General features: G+C 39.5%; 1 protein-coding gene and 1 non-coding gene across 9 annotated transcripts in view; both read left to right on the forward strand.

The window, feature by feature from the left end:
- Nucleotides 1-19,749, forward strand: part of PUM1 (pumilio RNA binding family member 1) — a 108,609-nt gene that overhangs the window by 49,332 nt on the left and 39,528 nt on the right. For 4 of the 8 annotated variants that reach the window (XM_067530802.1, XM_067530804.1, XM_067530803.1 and 1 more), the window contains exons 6-9: nucleotides 1,585-1,751; nucleotides 4,034-4,304; nucleotides 14,824-14,917; nucleotides 16,184-16,300. In XM_067530802.1, coding sequence (XP_067386903.1) covers nucleotides 1,585-1,751; nucleotides 4,034-4,304; nucleotides 14,824-14,917; nucleotides 16,184-16,300 — 649 coding nt within the window. The remainder of the gene's footprint in view (nucleotides 1-1,584; nucleotides 1,752-4,033; nucleotides 4,305-14,823; nucleotides 14,918-16,183; nucleotides 16,301-19,749) is intronic. The other 4 variants (XM_067530805.1, XM_067530808.1, XM_067530807.1 and 1 more) reach the window with 2 other exon arrangements.
- LOC137141761 (small nucleolar RNA SNORD103/SNORD85) lies at nucleotides 15,164-15,241 on the forward strand. Its single transcript, XR_010916729.1, has one exon. It is a non-coding gene; the product is annotated as a small nucleolar RNA SNORD103/SNORD85 (small nucleolar RNA).

Consider the following 19,749-nt stretch of genomic DNA (forward strand, 5'->3'; position numbering starts at 1 on the left):
AAGCTGAAAAATTAAAGGAAGCATGGAAACTGTTAACTAATCAAATGTTGGAAAATAGTCTGAGTGGTGTTTTACGGTGAAACCAGAGGTTTTTTTAATACATGTCTTTATAAACCCAAATTAATAAATGCTGCACATAGTAAATTACATTCTATCTTTAAAGGAAAACTGCTCTAATACGTTCAAGAGAGACAAGGTGGGTAAGGTAGTATGTTTTACTGGAGCAACTTCTCTTGGTGAGAGAGACACCTGCCAGACCTGAAGAAGAGCTCCTTGTGGCTTGAAAGCTTCTGTCTCTCACTAATAGAAGTTGGTCCAATAAAGAATATTGCTTCACCTGCTTTATCTCTCTAATGTCCTGGGACTGACATGGTTACAACAACAATCCATACATCAGTATACTCAATGCTCTGTTATAAATGTGCACAGTAACTAACTATTATTGTCATATTTAAACTGTGATATGAAATAGTTGAGAATGAGGCTCAGTCATGAAACCAGTAAGCTTGTTTGACGGGTCTTGTTTGGGTGAGTAAAAGGTTGCAGGATTGGGCTCAATTTATATCCATAACTCAACTGGCATTTACTGGTGATGCTAATTAGTAAAAATGCTGTCTTACTGAATGGTGGCATCAGAAGAACTTTATTAACACAAAATTTCTAGTTAAAGTATGAAACAAGGTTCTCCCAATATCTGCAATAAGGCAGGATGGAAACATACTTCGTTTTCATGGGGTTCAGGCACTGCTGGTATCATTCATGAGCTACTTTCCCTCATTTGTAGCAGCAGACTGTCAGTAAATGCGGCTTTCTTTAGTTGTAGCAGCTAGCTCTTTAGACCTAATTTCTTACATTTATAGTTACACTAAAGGAACACTCACTATATGAAACCTAGTAAGTGTTTTAAGAGCTGAAAATAGTTCAGTTAAGACTAGTCTGAATCTCCCTGCCAATTTTGAGGTCTTATAGTCATACCTTCTATTTCTAAACATATTTTCTCCATTTGCTGTTTGAAAACACCCATTCCCTCCACGCAGACAAATATGTGAAACTAAAGGATGGCCGATCACAAACTTGTAAGCATAACAGTAATTTTACTTTTGTCAGTGGTCCCATTGGGCAAAATTTTCAAAAGCATGAGTCCCATTTTTCAAAAGTGACTTTAGGCTCTTAAAAGTCTGAGTCTTATTGAAAATCGGTGTGACTTAGACTGCTAAATGCCTCAAGTGACTTCTGAAAATAGGATGTTAGTGCTCTTGAAAATGTTACCCCTTAAAGTAAATATTTACGTTAGCAGAATGAGGCCATTCGGACTATAGAGAGGAAACTGTTAAACCGATTATATGCAATCTTGTAAAATACGCAAAGTAGTCTGGGAAAGATGAAAAATATTAATTCCCTAATTGCATACAGTTATGATAATCAAGTGTTAGCTACTATTGTTACAAGTAAAAATGTTTGAGACTTTTTTAAAATGACATGTCCCTTTAACTTTGTAATTTATGTAGTTAAAAATCCCTGAAAAAAATAAACTTGATCTCAAAATGAATATATTAAACTGAGCTGTTATATTTTTTTTTCCAGGGTCCAAGGGATGCAGAGAATGATGAAAATGATAAAGGTGATAAGAAAAATAAGGGCACGTTTGATGGAGATAAGCTAGGAGATCTAAAGGAGGAGGGAGATGTGATGGACAAGACCAATGGTTTACCTGTACAAAATGGGATTGATGCAGATGTCAAAGATTTCAGGTTTGTGCTCTGTTACTTGTGAATTAGTTTGTGTTGCATTTCATTTTGTTGGAAATCTTGCAAGAGGATTTTTTGTTCTCTGTACAGAACCGAGCACAATGGGGGTCCAGATCCAATAATAAGTCCTGTGTTAGCACTGCCAGAAAGACCCTCAGATTTTTTGGCTTAGGGGTGTGGGTGGGTGTGTGGCTGGGTGTGGGTGTGTGTGTGGAAAGGGATGGCAGGGCATCTTAAGCACCTTTTCATGTGCAGAGGGAACCATCATACAAGTTAGAGATGAAGAACATTTATTAGTTCTAGTCTGTCCACTAACCTGTGCATGACTGGCTCTATAGTATATATTTGTTTTTAAAGATTTCATGCAACGTCATGAAAACATCAATTATTTTCCTGTGTGAGACTGTCCCTAGATGTTGTCCCTGTTTGTAGGTCGTAGTCTAACTTTTATGTTTGTAGTTCTTTTGAAATCAAAATCTCCTGGCTGTTAAACTGTGTTTGCTGCTGGGTTGTTGCTGTATATTCTTGCTATGCCATGATCTCTGTCAAAAACAATGAAAACTGCTTTAGAACAAAATAAATTCACGTGCTATGAGAAATACATCCATTTACATCCATTTTAACAATTGAGCATATACCATTGGCCTTAAGATTAATATGAACCATTCCATATTTCAGTCCCTTCCTTGCATAATGCAATTTGAATAGTATGACAGGAGCTTTAGGAATGTTTTAAGAGGTGAGTTGTAGAACAGCAGCATTAACTTGTTGGAATAATTACCTAGGAAGTCTGCAAAGATGACACACCTTTTGAAAAAATTCTAATTGTAGCAGTTTTTAGAATGGTTTGTCATGACTGGCTTCTCCTGACCTAGAAACCAACCACAGTAATGGAAATAATGAAAGTTGACTTTAGAAGGGAGAACAACTAAAATTGTTTAAGCTGGCACCAAAATAACCTGCTGGGTTTTTTTTAATGAAGTGTTCAGGAAAGAGGGTTTATTGAAGTAACTCAGGTTGGTAGAGTTAGGGATTTCCTTTTCTTGGGTTCCTTATAACCATAAATGCAAGTCACAAAGTGAGTAAAATGAAGAGAAGCTTATTTGTAGGTCAAACGTCTATGAATTATCAATTGAATATCAGTAACAGCATTTTAAAACCGGGATGGAACTGCATACACATTTCACAGAAAATTGTTTTTTTGTAAATGGGGTTGGGGGAGAGGGAAACGGGACACTTCAGGTTACATCAGTGGACCTTCAATGAGCCCATTTCTATACAGGTGTTGGGAAGGGTCTCTGCTAATTGGATCTGCCACGAGACATCCTCTTGTTGTCTATTCAGATAGTGTGGGGAATCTCCATTTTCCATGTTAGCTCTCTGTCTTAAATGGGTGATGCATCATCATAGGAAAGTAATCTTGTCCAAAAGATTTCCAGCCAGTCAAGCTCCTTTCATTTTTCTTGCTACCCAGTGAATTGCCACAAACCTTTTTCAAATTTGATTTGCTCAACATCCAACTGTAAGGCAAAGCAAGAGTAGTTATGCCAGTTTGAGAAGTTATAGAGCCTATCTCCATTTCTCTAGAGATGATGAGGTCAGTCCTGGAGTTCAAATGTGTGGAGATTGTTTTTTAAATCTTTTTTGTTGCTGACAATTGTTTATAGGCAATATTTTGATGTGGTCCACCAAAATCAGTGGCTGTGCAATAACAGCAATTGGCTAACAAATACCATTCATAAAAATGTGTAATCAGCATGTACAAAGATACCTTGAATACAAATGGTTCTATATACAATTATTTAGATACAACCATGCTAATTTCAGTTCTGTTTGAAATGAATGCATGCTGTTTGCCAAATGCAAAAATGGCAACCGTGTTAGGAGGAAGCATAATCGAGTAGCAAGGCATCTGAAATGGTGGAGAATGTTTTTTTTAAAATGGCTTGATTCATTTCAGTCAGATGTCTTCATTTGCACAGACCTTTAGGCAAAATAAATATTGATGTGACCTCATTGGTTTAACTATCTGTTGGAGCAAAACAGTTTCAGAAGAAATACGTTGGTAGCATACTTCGATTGTATGCTTAACTGGACCATATCTAGCTGTTTTTTCTAGAGCATTTGAGATAAACAATATCTGCCATAAATTCGGGTTGGCACCAGGGTCAGCTGTTGTTAGTGATGCTAAGTGATAGATGTTAATGTTGCCAATAGGATGTCACCAGTTTATCTTTTTGAGCAGATACACTTTAGCGACACTAAACTTTTTCTTTTTTGTGTAGCCGTACACCTGGTAACTGCCAGAACTCTGCTAATGAAGTGGATCTTCTGGGTCCGAACCAAAATGGATCTGAAGGCTTAGCCCAGTTGACTAGTACTAATGGTGCCAAGCCTGTGGAGGATTTCTCCAACATGGAATCCCAGAGTGTTCCTCTGGATCCCATGGAACATGTTGGCATGGAACCTCTTCAGTTTGATTACTCTGGCACTCAGGTACCTGTGGACTCAGCAGCAGCAACTGTGGGACTCTTTGACTACAATTCTCAACAACAGGTAAAGTATTCACACGGATATTCCTCCTTTTTCCTTCCCCAACCCTTCCAGTAGGCACATCTAACTCATTGGTTTGAGTTGCCCCAGAAGTAGCATGTTACTTGATTGTAGGGGCTGACTCACATTGCCTGACAGGAACATTTTTTAATAATGAGAGAAGTTGTATGTTCAAGACTCTGCTAAAGTGAGCCAAGTGCAGGAGACCTACCTGTTCTATGGCAAACTGAAGTGGCAAAATAACACTTCTCATGTAGCATTAAGCACATTTAATGTCAATAATTTTAAAGCTGCATTGAGTTAAAATAGAAATCTACATGTTTTACTAGAGAAGGGAACAAGCTGCTGCTGAGTTATTGGGCTTCATACAATTGACCTTTGAAAAAGCTGCTTTCAAGTGAAAAACCAGCAAAGGCAAAGAAACTGACTTTAAGTCTTCAGATACCTTTATGCCTAGATGTTGCAACGCTCATTTTGGACCTCTGCAATATCAAATTGCAATAGGAAAATTGAAGAAAGTATGTCTGTGTGAACTACCTTGCTTTTGCTTGATCATGGATTAAGACCAGTTACTCTTTTTTTTTTCTCAGCCCAGAGATCAGGATCCGGTGTAATTTTGCATTCTGGCTCCCCCTAGATTGAAGGTTACTCTGCTTCTGTTCTTGCTGGTTTGTTTTTTTTTTTTTTTTTTTTTTTGCTGAGATTAAAAAAAAAAAAAAAAAAAAAAAAAAAAAAAAAAGTTGTCATGGCTGGCTGTAGGAGCATGTATCTAGTCATCAGTTCATAAAGTATGTGTTGATATGCCTAGTAAAAAGGCAGTGAGAGGTTGTACTTTTTGGTAGCCCATATGTTGTATAACCTAATGGCCCAAATAGTTAGTTTGAAGTTTCTTTATACAAGATGTTTTTAGGGTTCACAAATACAAACTGGTATTAATAAAGCAGTAAACGTATATTTTGTTTATAATCCAATAACTTGAAAATGACCAAACCAATTATTTTATTTTTTTAATGTGTTAGTCTTTCATGTAAAAGCTTTGATGCAAAGAATCACCTCAGAAAATGTTTTTATAATGAAACTGACACACTTGAAAATCACTTTTTGTAGTGGAAATATTCACACAGTCCTAACTGTGGGCCTACATTGGAGCTAATTAAGATTAATTTGTTTTTTAAGATGTCATTATGGTCAGAAAGGTCACTGCAGAAATTTGACATCTGCGTAATTAGTGTTATATTCCAATATCTTGCATATAAAATGAGATTCATTTACAAGTCAAATCAAGTTTTCTTTTTTCTGCCAGTCCTGCAAGCTCTGCTATGTGAGAATCAGGTGTCTGTTTCTCTTTTGTACTTAACCACTGACAATAACATTCTGGAAGCAGAGCCTCACTGAAAAGTTGGTTATTGCATGAAGCAAATGATAGTACAGGTTTCTTTTCTATGGCTACATTAGTTTTGCAGAGATGGCAGTAATCTTTTTTAGAGAAGTAAACTAAGCTGGTAACACCTACATGAAGCAGGTATGCCAGCATAGAGAACCTTTTTCTGAATGTAATGCACTTTAACTATTTCACTGCTGAACTCTTTACCTCTCTCTTGCCCCCATACTTTGACACACAGTACAATTCTGTACTGCCTTTTTAAACTCCGTGGATTTCACTGGAACATGAGGATGCACAAGCACACTAGACAACAGGTAGTGTATGTCCATTGAGCATATCTGATACACACAGCTCAGCTATTCAGATGAAGGTAATGATATTGTGCATAACCAAATGAGAAACACTCTGATGGGAACTAGTACTTCAATATTTCAACCTTATTTTTATGTTTTAATAGCAGCCTCATCTGTTTACTTAAATCTGTAATAACCTTAAATGACACTATTTGAAAACATACACAATATTTAATGTAGGGCTTTCACTAATGTGGTTCTTAACTCCCAGTTTTAACTTTCCACTTCTTAACATAATATCCATATAAAATGTAACATCCTTGGCTCAGAAGAACAGAAGAGGCATTTACTTAATGTAATGTGTCGAGCAGCCAGTGTTTCCAGGGATCGGCTCAAAAATAGTTTCTGGCTGCTATGGTCTGCCAATTACACATTATAATTTGGAGTAGAATATATTTCTAAGTACAATTGGAAGCTATGCCAAATGGAGATTGTGATTGTGTTTTAACCTGTAGTAAAATCTGGCTTACGTTTAACTGTTTCCAGAAAGAAATATGTCTTGATCAAAAGGACCTCATTTGTATAACACCTTTTTATAGGGCATCAGAAAAGATGCCATATACTTTGAAGGAATTACAGATCAGTGCAGCTAAAAGCAATATTAAGAAGTGAAAGTCTTAACCAGGCATAATCTGATTATAAATGTCAAATGTTTATATTGCACAAGAAACTGGATTACACAAATCTGAATTTTATAACATTGCCATAACTCTGAATAATATAAGATTGTGGTGTCCCAATTTGTTGCAAGTTTTTCTCCTATAACCTCTTGACAAGGTGGTATAAGATACTAGCTCTATGTTTAGGTTGAAACTTGGAGTTTTAGAATTTAAAATAGTATCTCAGACATATCAGCAAACTTGTTCAGACATGTCTTCACCATGAACTATATCCTAGTATATGAATGAGAGTTATATTAGGCGTAAATGTTTTTGTAGATGAAGCACAATTTCTTAGATCCTCACTGTTTTAATTGAAAAGGTAAAAATGAACCTTTTTGGGGAAGGGTAAGGAGATACAAATTAAATCAGTGTGAGCGCCAAAAACAGCCGTAGATCAAGAGTATAAAAATACAGTTTAATTTAAGGCCAAGACTTGGTTACAATAAGCTTTCTGTTTGGTTTTTCTCTTTGATCTTCTATACCAATCCAGGTGCCTGGAGTATAGTTCCTCACTGCCAACAGATGGAGACAGTTTATTGAGACTTTATTAATATCTTCTGAATATATAGGGTTTGCCGGCTCCCAGAGCTCAGTTGTTCTTGTCTCAGCAGGTGGAGTATCAGCTGGCTAAGAGACCTGAACAAAGGAGAGTATGGAGCAGGCCTTAGACATCTATGGGAATTTCTAGTTACACAGTAGCATGCAGCAGCCTCTGCAGCATTTTGGCAGGGCATCCACAAGCTGCAGTTAGGACAGAAACATCCTTCCTCAAGATATCCACATTGAGTGGAATGAAGGGCCTGTGGCCTATGCAGAACAGGGCATATTCTCTCCTCCAAAAAGTGTTCATGTTGCCTTAACCAGGGACTGCTAACGAGCCTTAATCTGCTTTCTTTAGGCATGTCTATCTGGAGTCCCAGCTGCTCCAAGGCCTTAAGCCCATCACCCCACATCCCTTCCAGAGTCTGTATTTGGACTCCCTTAGGTATCCATTGCCATCCCTGCCTCTGGCCCTGAAGCCTGGAGTGGTTTTTGCTGCTACTGTCTCCTTCCCACTCGTGCTTCCATAGTATTTCTTCACACAATGCACAGTCAACCTATGGAACTCTTTGCCAGAGGATGTAGTGAAGGCCAAAACTATAACAGGATTAAAAGAACTAGATAAGTTCATGGAGGATAGGTCCCTTAATGACTATTAGCCAGGATGGGCGGGGATGCAAAACCATGCTCTGAAGAGTCCCTAGCCTCTGTTTGCCTTTTGGGAATGGGTGCCAGGGGCTGGATCACTTGATGACCACCTGTTCTGTTCATTCCGTCTGACGCACCTGGCATTGGCCACTGTGTGAAGGAGGATACTGGGCTAGATGGACCATTGGTCTGTTCCAGGATGGCCATTCTTATGTTCATAAACTCGCACAGTGACAGTAGAAATATTGTATCCATGGCTACCTGAAAATGTCTTCTCTTTGACTAATAAGATCCATCAAGCCAGTACCATGTGTATTTCCACCTGCTTACACGTAAGTGGCAGGAGAGGAGTGCCCTGCCTTCTGAACTTTCCTCCAAGTGAGAACTTCCACAGCCAGGGTAATTCAAATCTACCGTCTTAAATTACAGGCTGTGTTAAATATACTTGGAGGAAAAAACATAACAATTTCTCCAGAGCATGGTAAATTCTACCTAATGACGACAAACCCCAAATCCTTGGATATAAATTTCCGTCTCTATTCTGAATGATCGGTTTGTATCCTGGGTAGGCTGTATCTGTGGACCTTATTACCCATAAAAAGGAAATTTTCAGGTAAGTATAGATAAATTTTCCTTTTCTTCGTGCTGAGTTCCACAGATGTATCACAATGGGATTTTCATAGCAGTGTGCCTCTGGGTGAAAATCATGATCATTCTTTAAATATGGACATCCAAAACAAGATAGATTATATATAAAATATCTCCTTCATCTTTTCCTGGGCACTAAGACATGTAGAAGTCTTCTGCCGGAAAAAGAAAGGAAATGGCACAGCTAAAACTGGATTAGCAGTATGCCGAACTGTGTCGCCACGTCAGTGTCTCAGCACAGGGCATATGACTTCTCTGCCCTGTGATTGTCAGTGTTGCTAGGGACTGGACTTCGATGCTTAACTGAAGAGGGAATATTTCTTGAATTTACTTAAGGAGTGAATACTATGACAGTTGAGGACTATCTGTCTGAATTGAAAGTACGATACTTGGTCTCAAGAGAGAAAGCTTGTAACTTCAAATAAAAAGACCCCATGATTAGAGACTGTAGCCTTTGGGAGGCCTACTGTAATGGGTAGGAAGTACAGCACCTCCTGCAGTGGTTCTGCCTGGGTAGTGCTGTAAGAAGCAGAAAGAGGTTCCAAGGCCGTGCTCTCTGACCTGGTGGAATTGAAATAAGGTTGAAGCCCTAAGGAAGCATTTAATATTGGGATTTGTACAAACTTCCTTCTCTTGCACATGTTGAGAATATTATGCTACAGAGGCTTGACTTTTATGCTAGGACTCTCTTATTCACGCACAATAAAACCCTCCTGGAGGAAATCAAGGCTTTCATTCATTTAACCTGGTGGTTAAATTATGGACTTTGCACCAGCCAATGGAATAAGTTCTTTTTGTTGACTTCTCTTTTGGGTTCCACGACAGTAGTAATCACTGCATCCAAGTATTCTTTTTAAACTTGTTTGGTCCTGGATGGACCAATAGCTTTAAAATAGCAGATCTCTGAGAGACATCTGAAGATCGAGTTCTAGAGTCATCAGACCTGAGGGGATGTCTTCACTGACGGCGGCAGATTCACTGCTGTCAGATCGATCTATCCAGATTGATTGAGTGGTTAATGAAGACCTGCTCAATTGATCCAGAAGTCAACGTATTAAAACCACCTTCTCAAGTGGTGTAATGCTGCGTTGACGGGAACGCATTTCCTGTCTGCACAGTGAAGACGCCACATAGAAGAGGAGTTACGAAGTTGACGGGAGTTACGCAAGCTGCTCTGTGTAGCTTGCGTAACTCCTGTTCACTGCCACTGAATTTCCAGGTAAGCGTAGACCTGGCCTGAGAGCCATAGTCTCTTCATCCAGAAAGGAATAAACAGTATCACTGTTGCTCCCTCCCTCCTATCTTTTGTGTTGTCCTGGGAAGCAATGGAAAAGATGGGAATACATATATTAGGGACCTTGCCCAGATCTGTAAGAAATTATTTACCTCATCTCCTCAATCCTGACGCATACAGAGGCTGAAGGGCTCTTTATTTACTATTTACAGATGAAAGGTCAGTCTTCAGCCTACCAAATCAATTTACAATGAGGGAGAGATTTCTGGGTATAGGATCTGCTCTACTAATCCAACTTCTGCCATGTAAATGTTGTTCATCTTCCCCTAAGTGAGCAGTGTGCAGAGAGAGAGGAGACTTTGCTGTACCCAAGAGAGGAGAATCTCTCTAGGGCTTGATTGTGTCTTCCCAGGTTTTATGAAAACCACATCAGATTCACTGACTCTTGTGACCAGGACAGATCTGTTATCCTGGTAGGAACCATGCTTGTAAATGTTAATGAATCATGTTCTAGCTAGTTGGTGCTGTTTGGTCTCCTTCTGGAACCCGTTCTCTGGACAGAATCAGAAAGCTTCCTTCAAAAACCCGTGAAATAAAGTTTGGAATCTTCCTCAGACGTGCTCTGCAACAGACAGGCTTTGAACCTGCCTGCAGCTGAGGGGGGCAGAAAAAAACGGCAAGGAAATTCAGGAGGCAGCACATTCCCCTGCTGCCAGTGACTGATGAGTCCGATTCTGTCCCCAAGCTGCAAGCTGGCTGGACTACTTACTGTAACTGATCTGTGGACTTTAGCACAAAGAATATACGTCACTGTAAATTACCTTTTTTATTTCAGATGAAACCAACAGACAACCAAAGTCACATATCCACTCGAGAGCTCTGTGTGTGAGACTCACTCATTGCTAGGTTAGAAGCAAGTACAAAAACAACGTGACTGATGTGATGTGCAGGCCGTTAGAGGGCCAGAAATATCTTGTTCCCTCCCTGCTACCCTTGTAAACACCCACCCAAACTCCTTGCACCAGACACGAGCTCCACTTCCACTTCCCACGGTAAGAGTTGAGGGTCTGTAGAGACTTAGCCAGCTGCTCTCTTAGCCTTCAGGGGCATTTCAGTCCAGGCTCTGTTACTCTGTATGTTTGTGAAAACTGCTTTTCAGGATATTCGAAGAGGAAGTCACTGACTAAAACCATGGTCTTTCAAAAGGAAGCTCCTTGTAGTTAAAGCTGAACAGACAGAAAATCTTTGGCCTTCTGCATGGTACACCATATATGGCAGTTTCTGTCTCCATTACACCAGGCACTGGATCATATTCTCTGGGATAGCAGCCACAGTTCATCTGGAAAGGATGCTTCAGGTGCACCTTCTTCATTCAAGGAAGAAGGACATGGGTACCTGGATGTTGCTGCCATCTCTTTTAAGCAGTAGGGAAGGAACACTCGCCAGGCATCCCTGAATTTCATAGGAAGAAGTCTACTCCATTCCTTTCATGCGTGGGCACATACAACATCAGACCAATGCCTATTTGGTAGCATGATCCGTAGTTAAAGTTCAGTTTCAAAACTTACAGTAGCCCTGTTCAGTTTAATTGTACCAACCAAAGTAAATCAGTTTCCTTGGGGACTGAATTTTCAAATGGACTCTCTGAGTCTCTGCTGAGATGAATCTACAGACTCACTGGAGCTATAGATACTTATGTCTGTATGCTGATCTTGCACTCACATCCGTGGTCCCTGCATTTCAAAGCCGTGGAACTGTTTTTTCAATCTCATATAGTATCATTCAACCTGTATGCATCACCTTGAAGCTATTCCAGTGTGAATAATCATGCTAGTAGCTGTCACTTACTTCTATATGGATGAATTTGGATCATGTTATAATGGACAGCAAGGACAGCCATTTCCAGATTGTGTTGTTTCTGGAACCAGATGCCTAGATATTGACCCAAGAGAGAAGTATGAGAACCGTGATGTAGATGTTCGTACATCTGGGAGCCTAGTTAAACACCAAGCAAGAATGTTCTTAACTGGGAGACAGACAGCACAAATTATAACAGCAGATCTTTTCCATGTCATCATCAGCTGAAATGGGCTAAGTCTTCTTCAGATGTAAGAGCAGTAAGGCTTGCTCTTCTGTGTTTTCACTATGCATTACAAAATAGCTCAGTTAGATGCAGTTTGAGAATGTGTCTGCTGTCTCATAGGTAAACTGACCAGGAGAAAGGATATGGCTCAGACAAACTTGATGTTGATTGTAAGAACAGAAAAAACACCCATCAATCCTATCTGGTGTTCACCTAGCCAGAATGCAACACACTGGATTGGCTAAACTGATCCCAAATATGCAAAGGAGAATGGAAAATGGAGAGTTTTGTGTGGATTTGTTATAGTTGAAGGGGAACGCAAGTAGATGTGATAACCACAGGAAGGTAGAGAGACAAGGTGTATGGAGTAATACCTTTGGTTGGACCAACTTTTGTATGTAAAACAGATGAGGAAAGTAGACAGCAGGACCATGGCTTTGAGTTTTAGAGGTAAATACATCTTGCACACTGTCATACATTTTTCTGCATTGGTCCATAAGGAAGGTGCTGCAGAAAGTTGGTAGATCCTCGGGATCGCTCATTACCACACACTTCTCTCAATCTCAGGTTGGTCCAGGTGTTCTTGCTTCCTTGAATCCATGTATGTCAATAGAAATTTGATCCACCTACTAACTACAGATGACTTATTGGCACAGAGACCCCCACTTGTCATGAATATTGTCTTTAGTCTTAGGTCATCATTGTTGAGAGGATAAGTCTTGGAATTGATTTTGAGTAAAGGTTATCACAAACATGTATTCCACATCCACCCATGATGCTAGGATCTGGAGAACATTGTCTTACTGGTGTGATGGAAGGGTCTAGACATAGGAAAGAGCACCAGCATCTTACATGTGCATTCATCAGCCTTCAGGGGACATGGATGTACTTTAACCCAGATGTAGCTAGATTTTGGTATGGTGGTTGACAAAAGCTGAAACTTGCATCCAGACTACCTCTTCCTTTTTGGATCTAAAATATTGTGCTAAATTTGCATCCTGCTTCTCAATTTGGACTTATAAAAGGAGAAGGAGGTAGAAGAAGAATATTCCATTGACTATTGCTCTCTTGTTCATATTTGCCATCAATTCAGCAAGGAGGATAAGAGTTGAAAGCTCTGCTCTGTGAAGAACTATACCTGAACTTCTGTCAAGATAGTCCATTCTTTAAACAGTTCTGTGTTTCATGCTGAAGGTAACTACATCCTTCTGCCTGAATCAGGCTGAATTATTATTGTCCATCTGCCTCAGTCTTAACATTTTATAAAGAAACTAGGCCTCACTGTCTAAGTTTGTTAGGTTGACCCAGCCACGTTGTTCAGGGGTGTGAAAAATTCACATCCCTAAGTGATGTAGTTAAGCAGATCTAATCCCCAGCACAGACAATTCTAGGTCTAGAAGAATTCTTCTGTTGATCTAGCTACCACCTCTCAAGGAGGTGGATTACCTATGCTGATGGGCAAACCCCTCTCATCAGAGTGGATAGTGTCTATGCTGAAGTGTTGCGGTGGAGCAGCTGCAATGTTTCAAGTGTAGACAAGCCCTCAATCATACAAGGAGGGAAGGGGAGGAAGGGGGCTGAAAACAGCATAGCATTCAAATCCGTTCTTTTCAAGTGGTTAAAGCTTCTGAAAATCAGGAAAGCTTGCTTGAGTGCAGCAAAGGCAGCTCCCTGGGCTTTCACGGTACATTGCACTAGAAAGTTAGATGTAAGCATCCCTACTACAGTTATTCAGGGCAGCTACCTGACATGCATATTCCAGTGTTTTCATTCTCCAAACATTGCAAGCTGATGTTCAGGCATCAGCCAATGTGTTATGCCCACAAGCGGGCTGTGTAGGCAGCCAAGAGGAACTAGTCTCTCCTCTCTATATGGCATTCCCTCCTTTGGGAGGTCCCAAGAATCTGGACTGGCACCAGAAGCTGGAGAGAAATTTTTTCCTTATTTTTCTTCAAGATTTTCTATGCCAGCCCTGACTCCATCCTTCAAAATTAGTGCTATCTTCAACATTTCCAGTGTTTTTGCAGATGGCAAGTTTTCAGTGTCTCAAGGTGTGTGATTTTTATATTACACTTAAATGATACTGTGAACTGCTTTCAAAGATTCAGGTGAACTGTGAGAGCTGGCAACCCTTATGCAGGGGTGATATCAGAAAGTCCCAGTGTCTGCTTTCTGTCTACTGTCAGGGAAGCACTTTATGCGCCCAGTGTCTGGACTGATATAGAAAATTTAAGAGAGAAAAGTAATAGGTAAGGAAAACTTTCCCTCTCATATTATATTAGGGTTCTTTAACTTCTGAGTGTGGACCACATTTTACAGAGATTCTTGTGAGTATTCACCATCCCATTCCCAGTCCTGCAGCCTATCTCCATTGCCATTTGCAGTCTCATAACATCGCTGTGGCAACAGAAATTACCTGCATGGGAAAATAATAAAGCATTTAGTACAGGGTTAGAGCTGGAAACAACCTTGTGAGCTGCTAGCTTGCTGTGACCCATGGGAGTTTGTCTAAGGCCATAGCTACATGTACAGCACTGCAGCAGCCCAGCTGTACCAAGACAGCCGTGCCGCTGCAGCGCATCGGGGAAGATGAGTCTATGTCAGCAGGAGAGGTCTCTCCTGTCAGCATAAAAAAACCACCCCTACAAGCAGCATAAGCTATGTCGGTGGGAGAAACCCTTGAGTAAAGCTTTCAGAGAACGTGGTGGTAGAAAAGAGACCCAAGGCCTTTGAGGGAAACCTTCGCAATAGGTTAATAATACTGGAATGAGAATATTTTTAGATGGATTGTGGTAGATTATTAATTTAAAACTCCTCTGAACATCTTCTTAAAACGTGTTTCCATATCACGAAGACCATGCATACTCTTATGATAGTAAATCTGTTGCATCAGGATTGCTTCAGACAGGAATCTGAGAATACTGTTCTAGTGTATGAATTAAAAACAAAACTGTTCTTTTGTGCCTTCAGTTGTTTCAAAGACCGAATGCACTTGCTGTTCAGCAACTGACGGCCGCACAGCAGCAGCAATATGCATTGGCAGCTGCCCATCAACCACACATAGGTAAGTCCTTCAATTAATTTCCTACCTTTATTAGATTTCTGTAGATGGGTGCTGTTACCTACTAATGAATGTCTTCAAAATAGCCCATGGCAGTGAAAAAAGGTTATTAGGCTTTAGAGGTGTTTTAAAAGTACATTCCTAGTTATGGATAATTGATGCACAGATTTCAGAAGCAGACCATGTTTGAAATTATTTTGCAAAATTCTGGTATCTTGCTATACTTTAAAAAGCTTTAGAAAATTCCATTCTAGTAATGATGACACACTTGCCCTCACTGTTCAGTAATGAGTGTGCTTTCTAAGAATTCATTTACTCTGAGTCAGACATGAATTTGGGTAACTGGGACAGTGAAATGAGGAAAAATCCACATTTTAGTACAGATGGCAGAAACTCAAGTCCATATCTTATGTATTACTATGGTTTAGTTTTGATTAACTCTCCCACAGGATGGAATTTCAGTCTGTTCCGTGTGAGGCTTGCAAGTTATTCAAACATGTTACCACACATAGTATTAAAGAAATACTGAGTTTGGGGGGAACTGTATGTAATCTTGTGTAAGGAAAAATAGGTGAACCACCAACAAGGCCTACTCATTAATGGTGGGAGTAAAAATTTCCCAGCATTAAAAGTGTCTGCCAACATCAAGGAGCTAAATGGTAGGTTTTCCTAATTGAATTGAACATAGTTTTTAAAAAGTGCTGTAAAGAATTATAAAGACACTGTTTTCATGTGCCATGTACCTTGCACTCCATGTTTGTTGCAGTTTTTGTTGGACCCCTGTCATCCTCTCCCCTAATTTAGTAGCTTTAATAAAATTTTTATGAAACTGAATTTCTCTAATGTGCTTTGAGCTCCTATGATAAAGAGGCTTAATTGAACTTCAAGGGAAAAATTACTTTATATGTATGTATTAATACCCACCAATATAAATTAATTGGTCGTTGCTCTTTATTTTCCCATTATTTTTTCTAGTTAACTAGTTTCCAAGCTCCTTAAGGGGTGTTACATCTTTAGAGTCAACTTCCATATACATATTCACCATAACATTGCAACAAATTTCACGTATGATTGTTTTAATAAGACTCTGGGAACTACATGTGAAAATGCATAATTTGTCTTTTCATAGCAGCTGCCAACTTTTATTACTTTTAAATCGTAGCTGCTGAAGCCTGTTTATCCTGTTCAGTTACAGCCAGGATGAATAGCCAAAGCATGTAGGTATTCTGGTAGGGCTGCAGTTCTAGTTAAGTTTGTTTTTACTGACAGGTATGTTTTCAGCAGGTTTAGCTCCCGCTGCCTTTGTCCCCAATCCATACATCATTAGTGCTGCTCCACCAGGAACAGATCCATATGCAGCAGGACTCGCAGCAGCTGCAACTTTAGGTGAGGAACTTGGAGATGTGTGTGCATTAAATGAAATGTTCTGTGCCTAAAATGTTTTACCTGTCACTAGTAGGGACGATGCGATCTGTTAGCACATTTACCTGTCACTAGTAGGAACGATGGGATCTGTTAGCACATTTACCTGTCACTAGTAGGAACGATGGGATCTGTTAGCACATTTACCTGTCACTAGTAGGGACGATGGGATCTGTTAGCACATTTACCTGTCACTCATTAGCACATTTACCTGTCACTAGTAGGGACGATGGGATCTGTTAGCACATTTACCTGTCACTAGTAGGAATGATGGGATCTGTTAGCACATTTACCTGTCACTAGTAGGAAGTAGGAAGTAGGAACGATGGGATCTGTTAGCACATTTACCTGTCACTAGTAGGAACGATGCGATCTGTTAGCACATTTACCTGTCACTAGTAGGAACGATGCGATCTGTTAGCACATTTTGAGCTCTGCTGGAGAAAATAATTGTACGTCAATGTGATCTATGAAGGTATTATAAAACTTGAAGTCGAATTTTTGTTTTTGTTTTGAAAGCCTTGTCCCTATAGATCAATACCTAAATTAGAGGATCGAAACAGGTAACGCTCAGAATGTATTCTGTTTTACGGTTAAGGTTAAAAACAAAAATCCTGAATGAGAGGTAACGTTTCATTTACATTGACAAATGTGAACTTATATTAAGAAATGTGTGATTGGCATTGAGTTGTTATGCGCATACTTTTTTATGTGACACTTGAAAGCCAAATACTTTTGAAGCCTGCAGTACAGTGTATAGAGTACTTTTTTCCTGCCAAGAAAGTGTTAAATGAAATTTGTTACTGTTGCTAATTGGAGACTTGCTATGACTAATTCTGCAAATTATGTTTTTTTCTTCACTGGAGGATCTCCTCTCAACTTTATGCTTTCCAGTCCCTTAATCATCTTGTTCCAGGCCTTATATGTCAAAAGATCACTTAACTGTAGTGTGGCTTTTACTCTGAATATAAAGTGCTCTAGATGGCAGTTCTCAGATGGGTCATTCTTCCCTTCATACTGGGAGCTCTTTCTCCCATTTACTCTTGTCTAGTCTCTGAACCATGTCCCAACTTCAGGAGCCAAAATTGCTGTGTCTTGAAATGGTAGCTCCAATAAACAATGATTAGGGAATGTGAAAAACATGCATGATGAATTTTTATTCCAAGAGTCATGAGGGTCTAGCCCAAGTAGCAAGAATCCTGAGGGCTTTTCCAAAATGAGATTGGTTCTGTACAAACACATTTAATTCTTTCACTGAGCCATCTGGAGAGAAAGTCTAGTAGGTTCTAAATAAAATCTTTAGGGGTAGATTAGGGCGTTTATTACTCAGTGAAGGTTGTACAACCTCAAAACATTTCATTTTTATATGTTCTATATATATAACACGTTTTCCCCCCCTTTCCACCACAAAATAAAGTTAAAACACAGCTAGATTGTAAAACTTGCTTGTAGTAAATACTGTATTCTGGCTTAAACAATATGGGATAGTAAGTTTGATAAGTGATTCTTTGTAATAGTTAGCAGCTGTTACATAACTGCTTGTTAGCTTTTACACTTTGGGGCCAACCTAAGGTCAAGCTATGATGAGATGGGATTTCAACAAGTATGACCAGGTCATAGGGTATTTCTGGTAGAGTGTATAAAACAGTATGTGAAGAATTAAGATCGTAATAAGGAGTCCTTTCAGAATTATGTCTTTTTTTTTTTTAAGTTGTTTTGAAGAGATGAATGTTAGGTGTAGTCAGAGCATAATAAAAATGAAAGATATGAGTTATAGGGTAAAGCCCATTGTTGGCACACAGATAAGGTTGAGATGAAATGGAAGAAAGCCAAGAACTAGAGTACAAGGATGTTTGTAATAGTCTAGAAGTCAATAAACTACTTTGATGATTGTGTAGCTGTGAATGAATGACTAAAACTCTCCAGGGGAAGGAAACATTAATGGCCATAGTAATAAATAGACCAAAACTTAGTGGCAGGAAGTCACCATCCTGAGTTGGAGGGGAGAGGCTGTTCTAGATTTGATTTTGACAGATAGGGAGGCACTGGTTGAGAATTTGAAAGTGGAAGACCGCTTGGCTGACAGAGATCATGAAATGATAGATCTCATGATTCTAAGAAAGGGTAAGAGAAGAAACAGCACAATAAAGATAATGGATTTCTAGAAGGCAGACTTAAGCAGACTCAGGGAGGTTGATAGGCAAGATCCTTTGGGAAGCAAATCTAAGGGGAAAAACAGTTCAAGATTGTTGGCAGTTTTTCAAAGAGACATGATTAAAGGCACACGAGCAAACTGTCCACTTGGTAGGAAAGAAAGGAGGGTATGGCAAGAGACCACTCTGGCTTAACCAGGAGATCTTCAATGATCTGAAACAAAAAAGAATCCTACAAAAAGTGGAAATTTGTTCAAATAGCAAAGGATGAATATAAACAAACAACACAAGCATATTAGAGACAAAATTAGAAAGGCCAAGGCAAAAAACGAGTTTAAACTAGCTAGAGACAAAGGGTAACAAGAAAGCACTACAGATATATTAGAAGCAAGAGGAAGACCAAGGACAGGGTAGGCCCATCACTCCATGAGGGCAGGGGAAACAATAATGGAAAATGTGGAAATGGCAGAAGTGCTACATAACTTTTTTTGTTTCAGTTTTCAACAAAAAGATTAGCGATTGGACATCTAACATAGTGAATACCAATAAAAATGTGGTAGGATCTGAGGCTAAAATAGGGAAAGGACAAGTTAAAAATGACTTAGGCAAGTTAGATGTCTTCAGGTGGGCAGGGCCTGATGAAATATATCGTAGAATACTCAAAGAGGAGCTGACTGAGGAGATATCTGAGCCATTAGCGATTATTTTCAAAAGGTCATGGAAGACAGGAGAGATTCCAGAGGACAAAAGGGCAAATATAGCGCCAATCTAAAAAAAGGGATAGAAGGACAACCCAGGGAATTACAGACCAATCAGTAGTTTAACTTCAGTACCTGCAAAGATAATGGAGCAAATAATTAAGCAATCAGTTGGCAAACACCTAGAAGATAAGTAGCAGTCAGCATGGATTTGCAAGAAGAAATCGTGTCAAATCAACCTGGTAGCTTTCTTTGACAGGGTAGTAAGCCTTGTGGATGGGAGGAGGTAGTAGATGTGGCATATCTTGACTGTGGTAAGGCTTTTGGTATGATCTCGCATGACCTTCTCATAAACAAACTAGGGCAATTCAACCTAGATGGAGCTACTATAAGGTGGGTGCATAACTACTCTCTGGGAATGGTTTTTCAACCAGTTATCAGTAATTCACAGTCAAGCTGGAAGGGCATAATGAGTGGGGTTTCACAGGGATCTGTCCTGGCTCTGGTTCTGTTCAATATCTTCATCAATGATTTAGATAATGGCATAGAAAATACACTTACA

This window comes from Emydura macquarii, unplaced genomic scaffold, assembly GCF_026122565.2.
Source record: "Emydura macquarii macquarii isolate MOO-44397 ecotype Brisbane River unplaced genomic scaffold, CSIRO-AGI_Emac_v2 contig_3113, whole genome shotgun sequence".
In the NCBI taxonomy this organism is placed as follows: domain Eukaryota; kingdom Metazoa; phylum Chordata; order Testudines; family Chelidae; genus Emydura; species Emydura macquarii.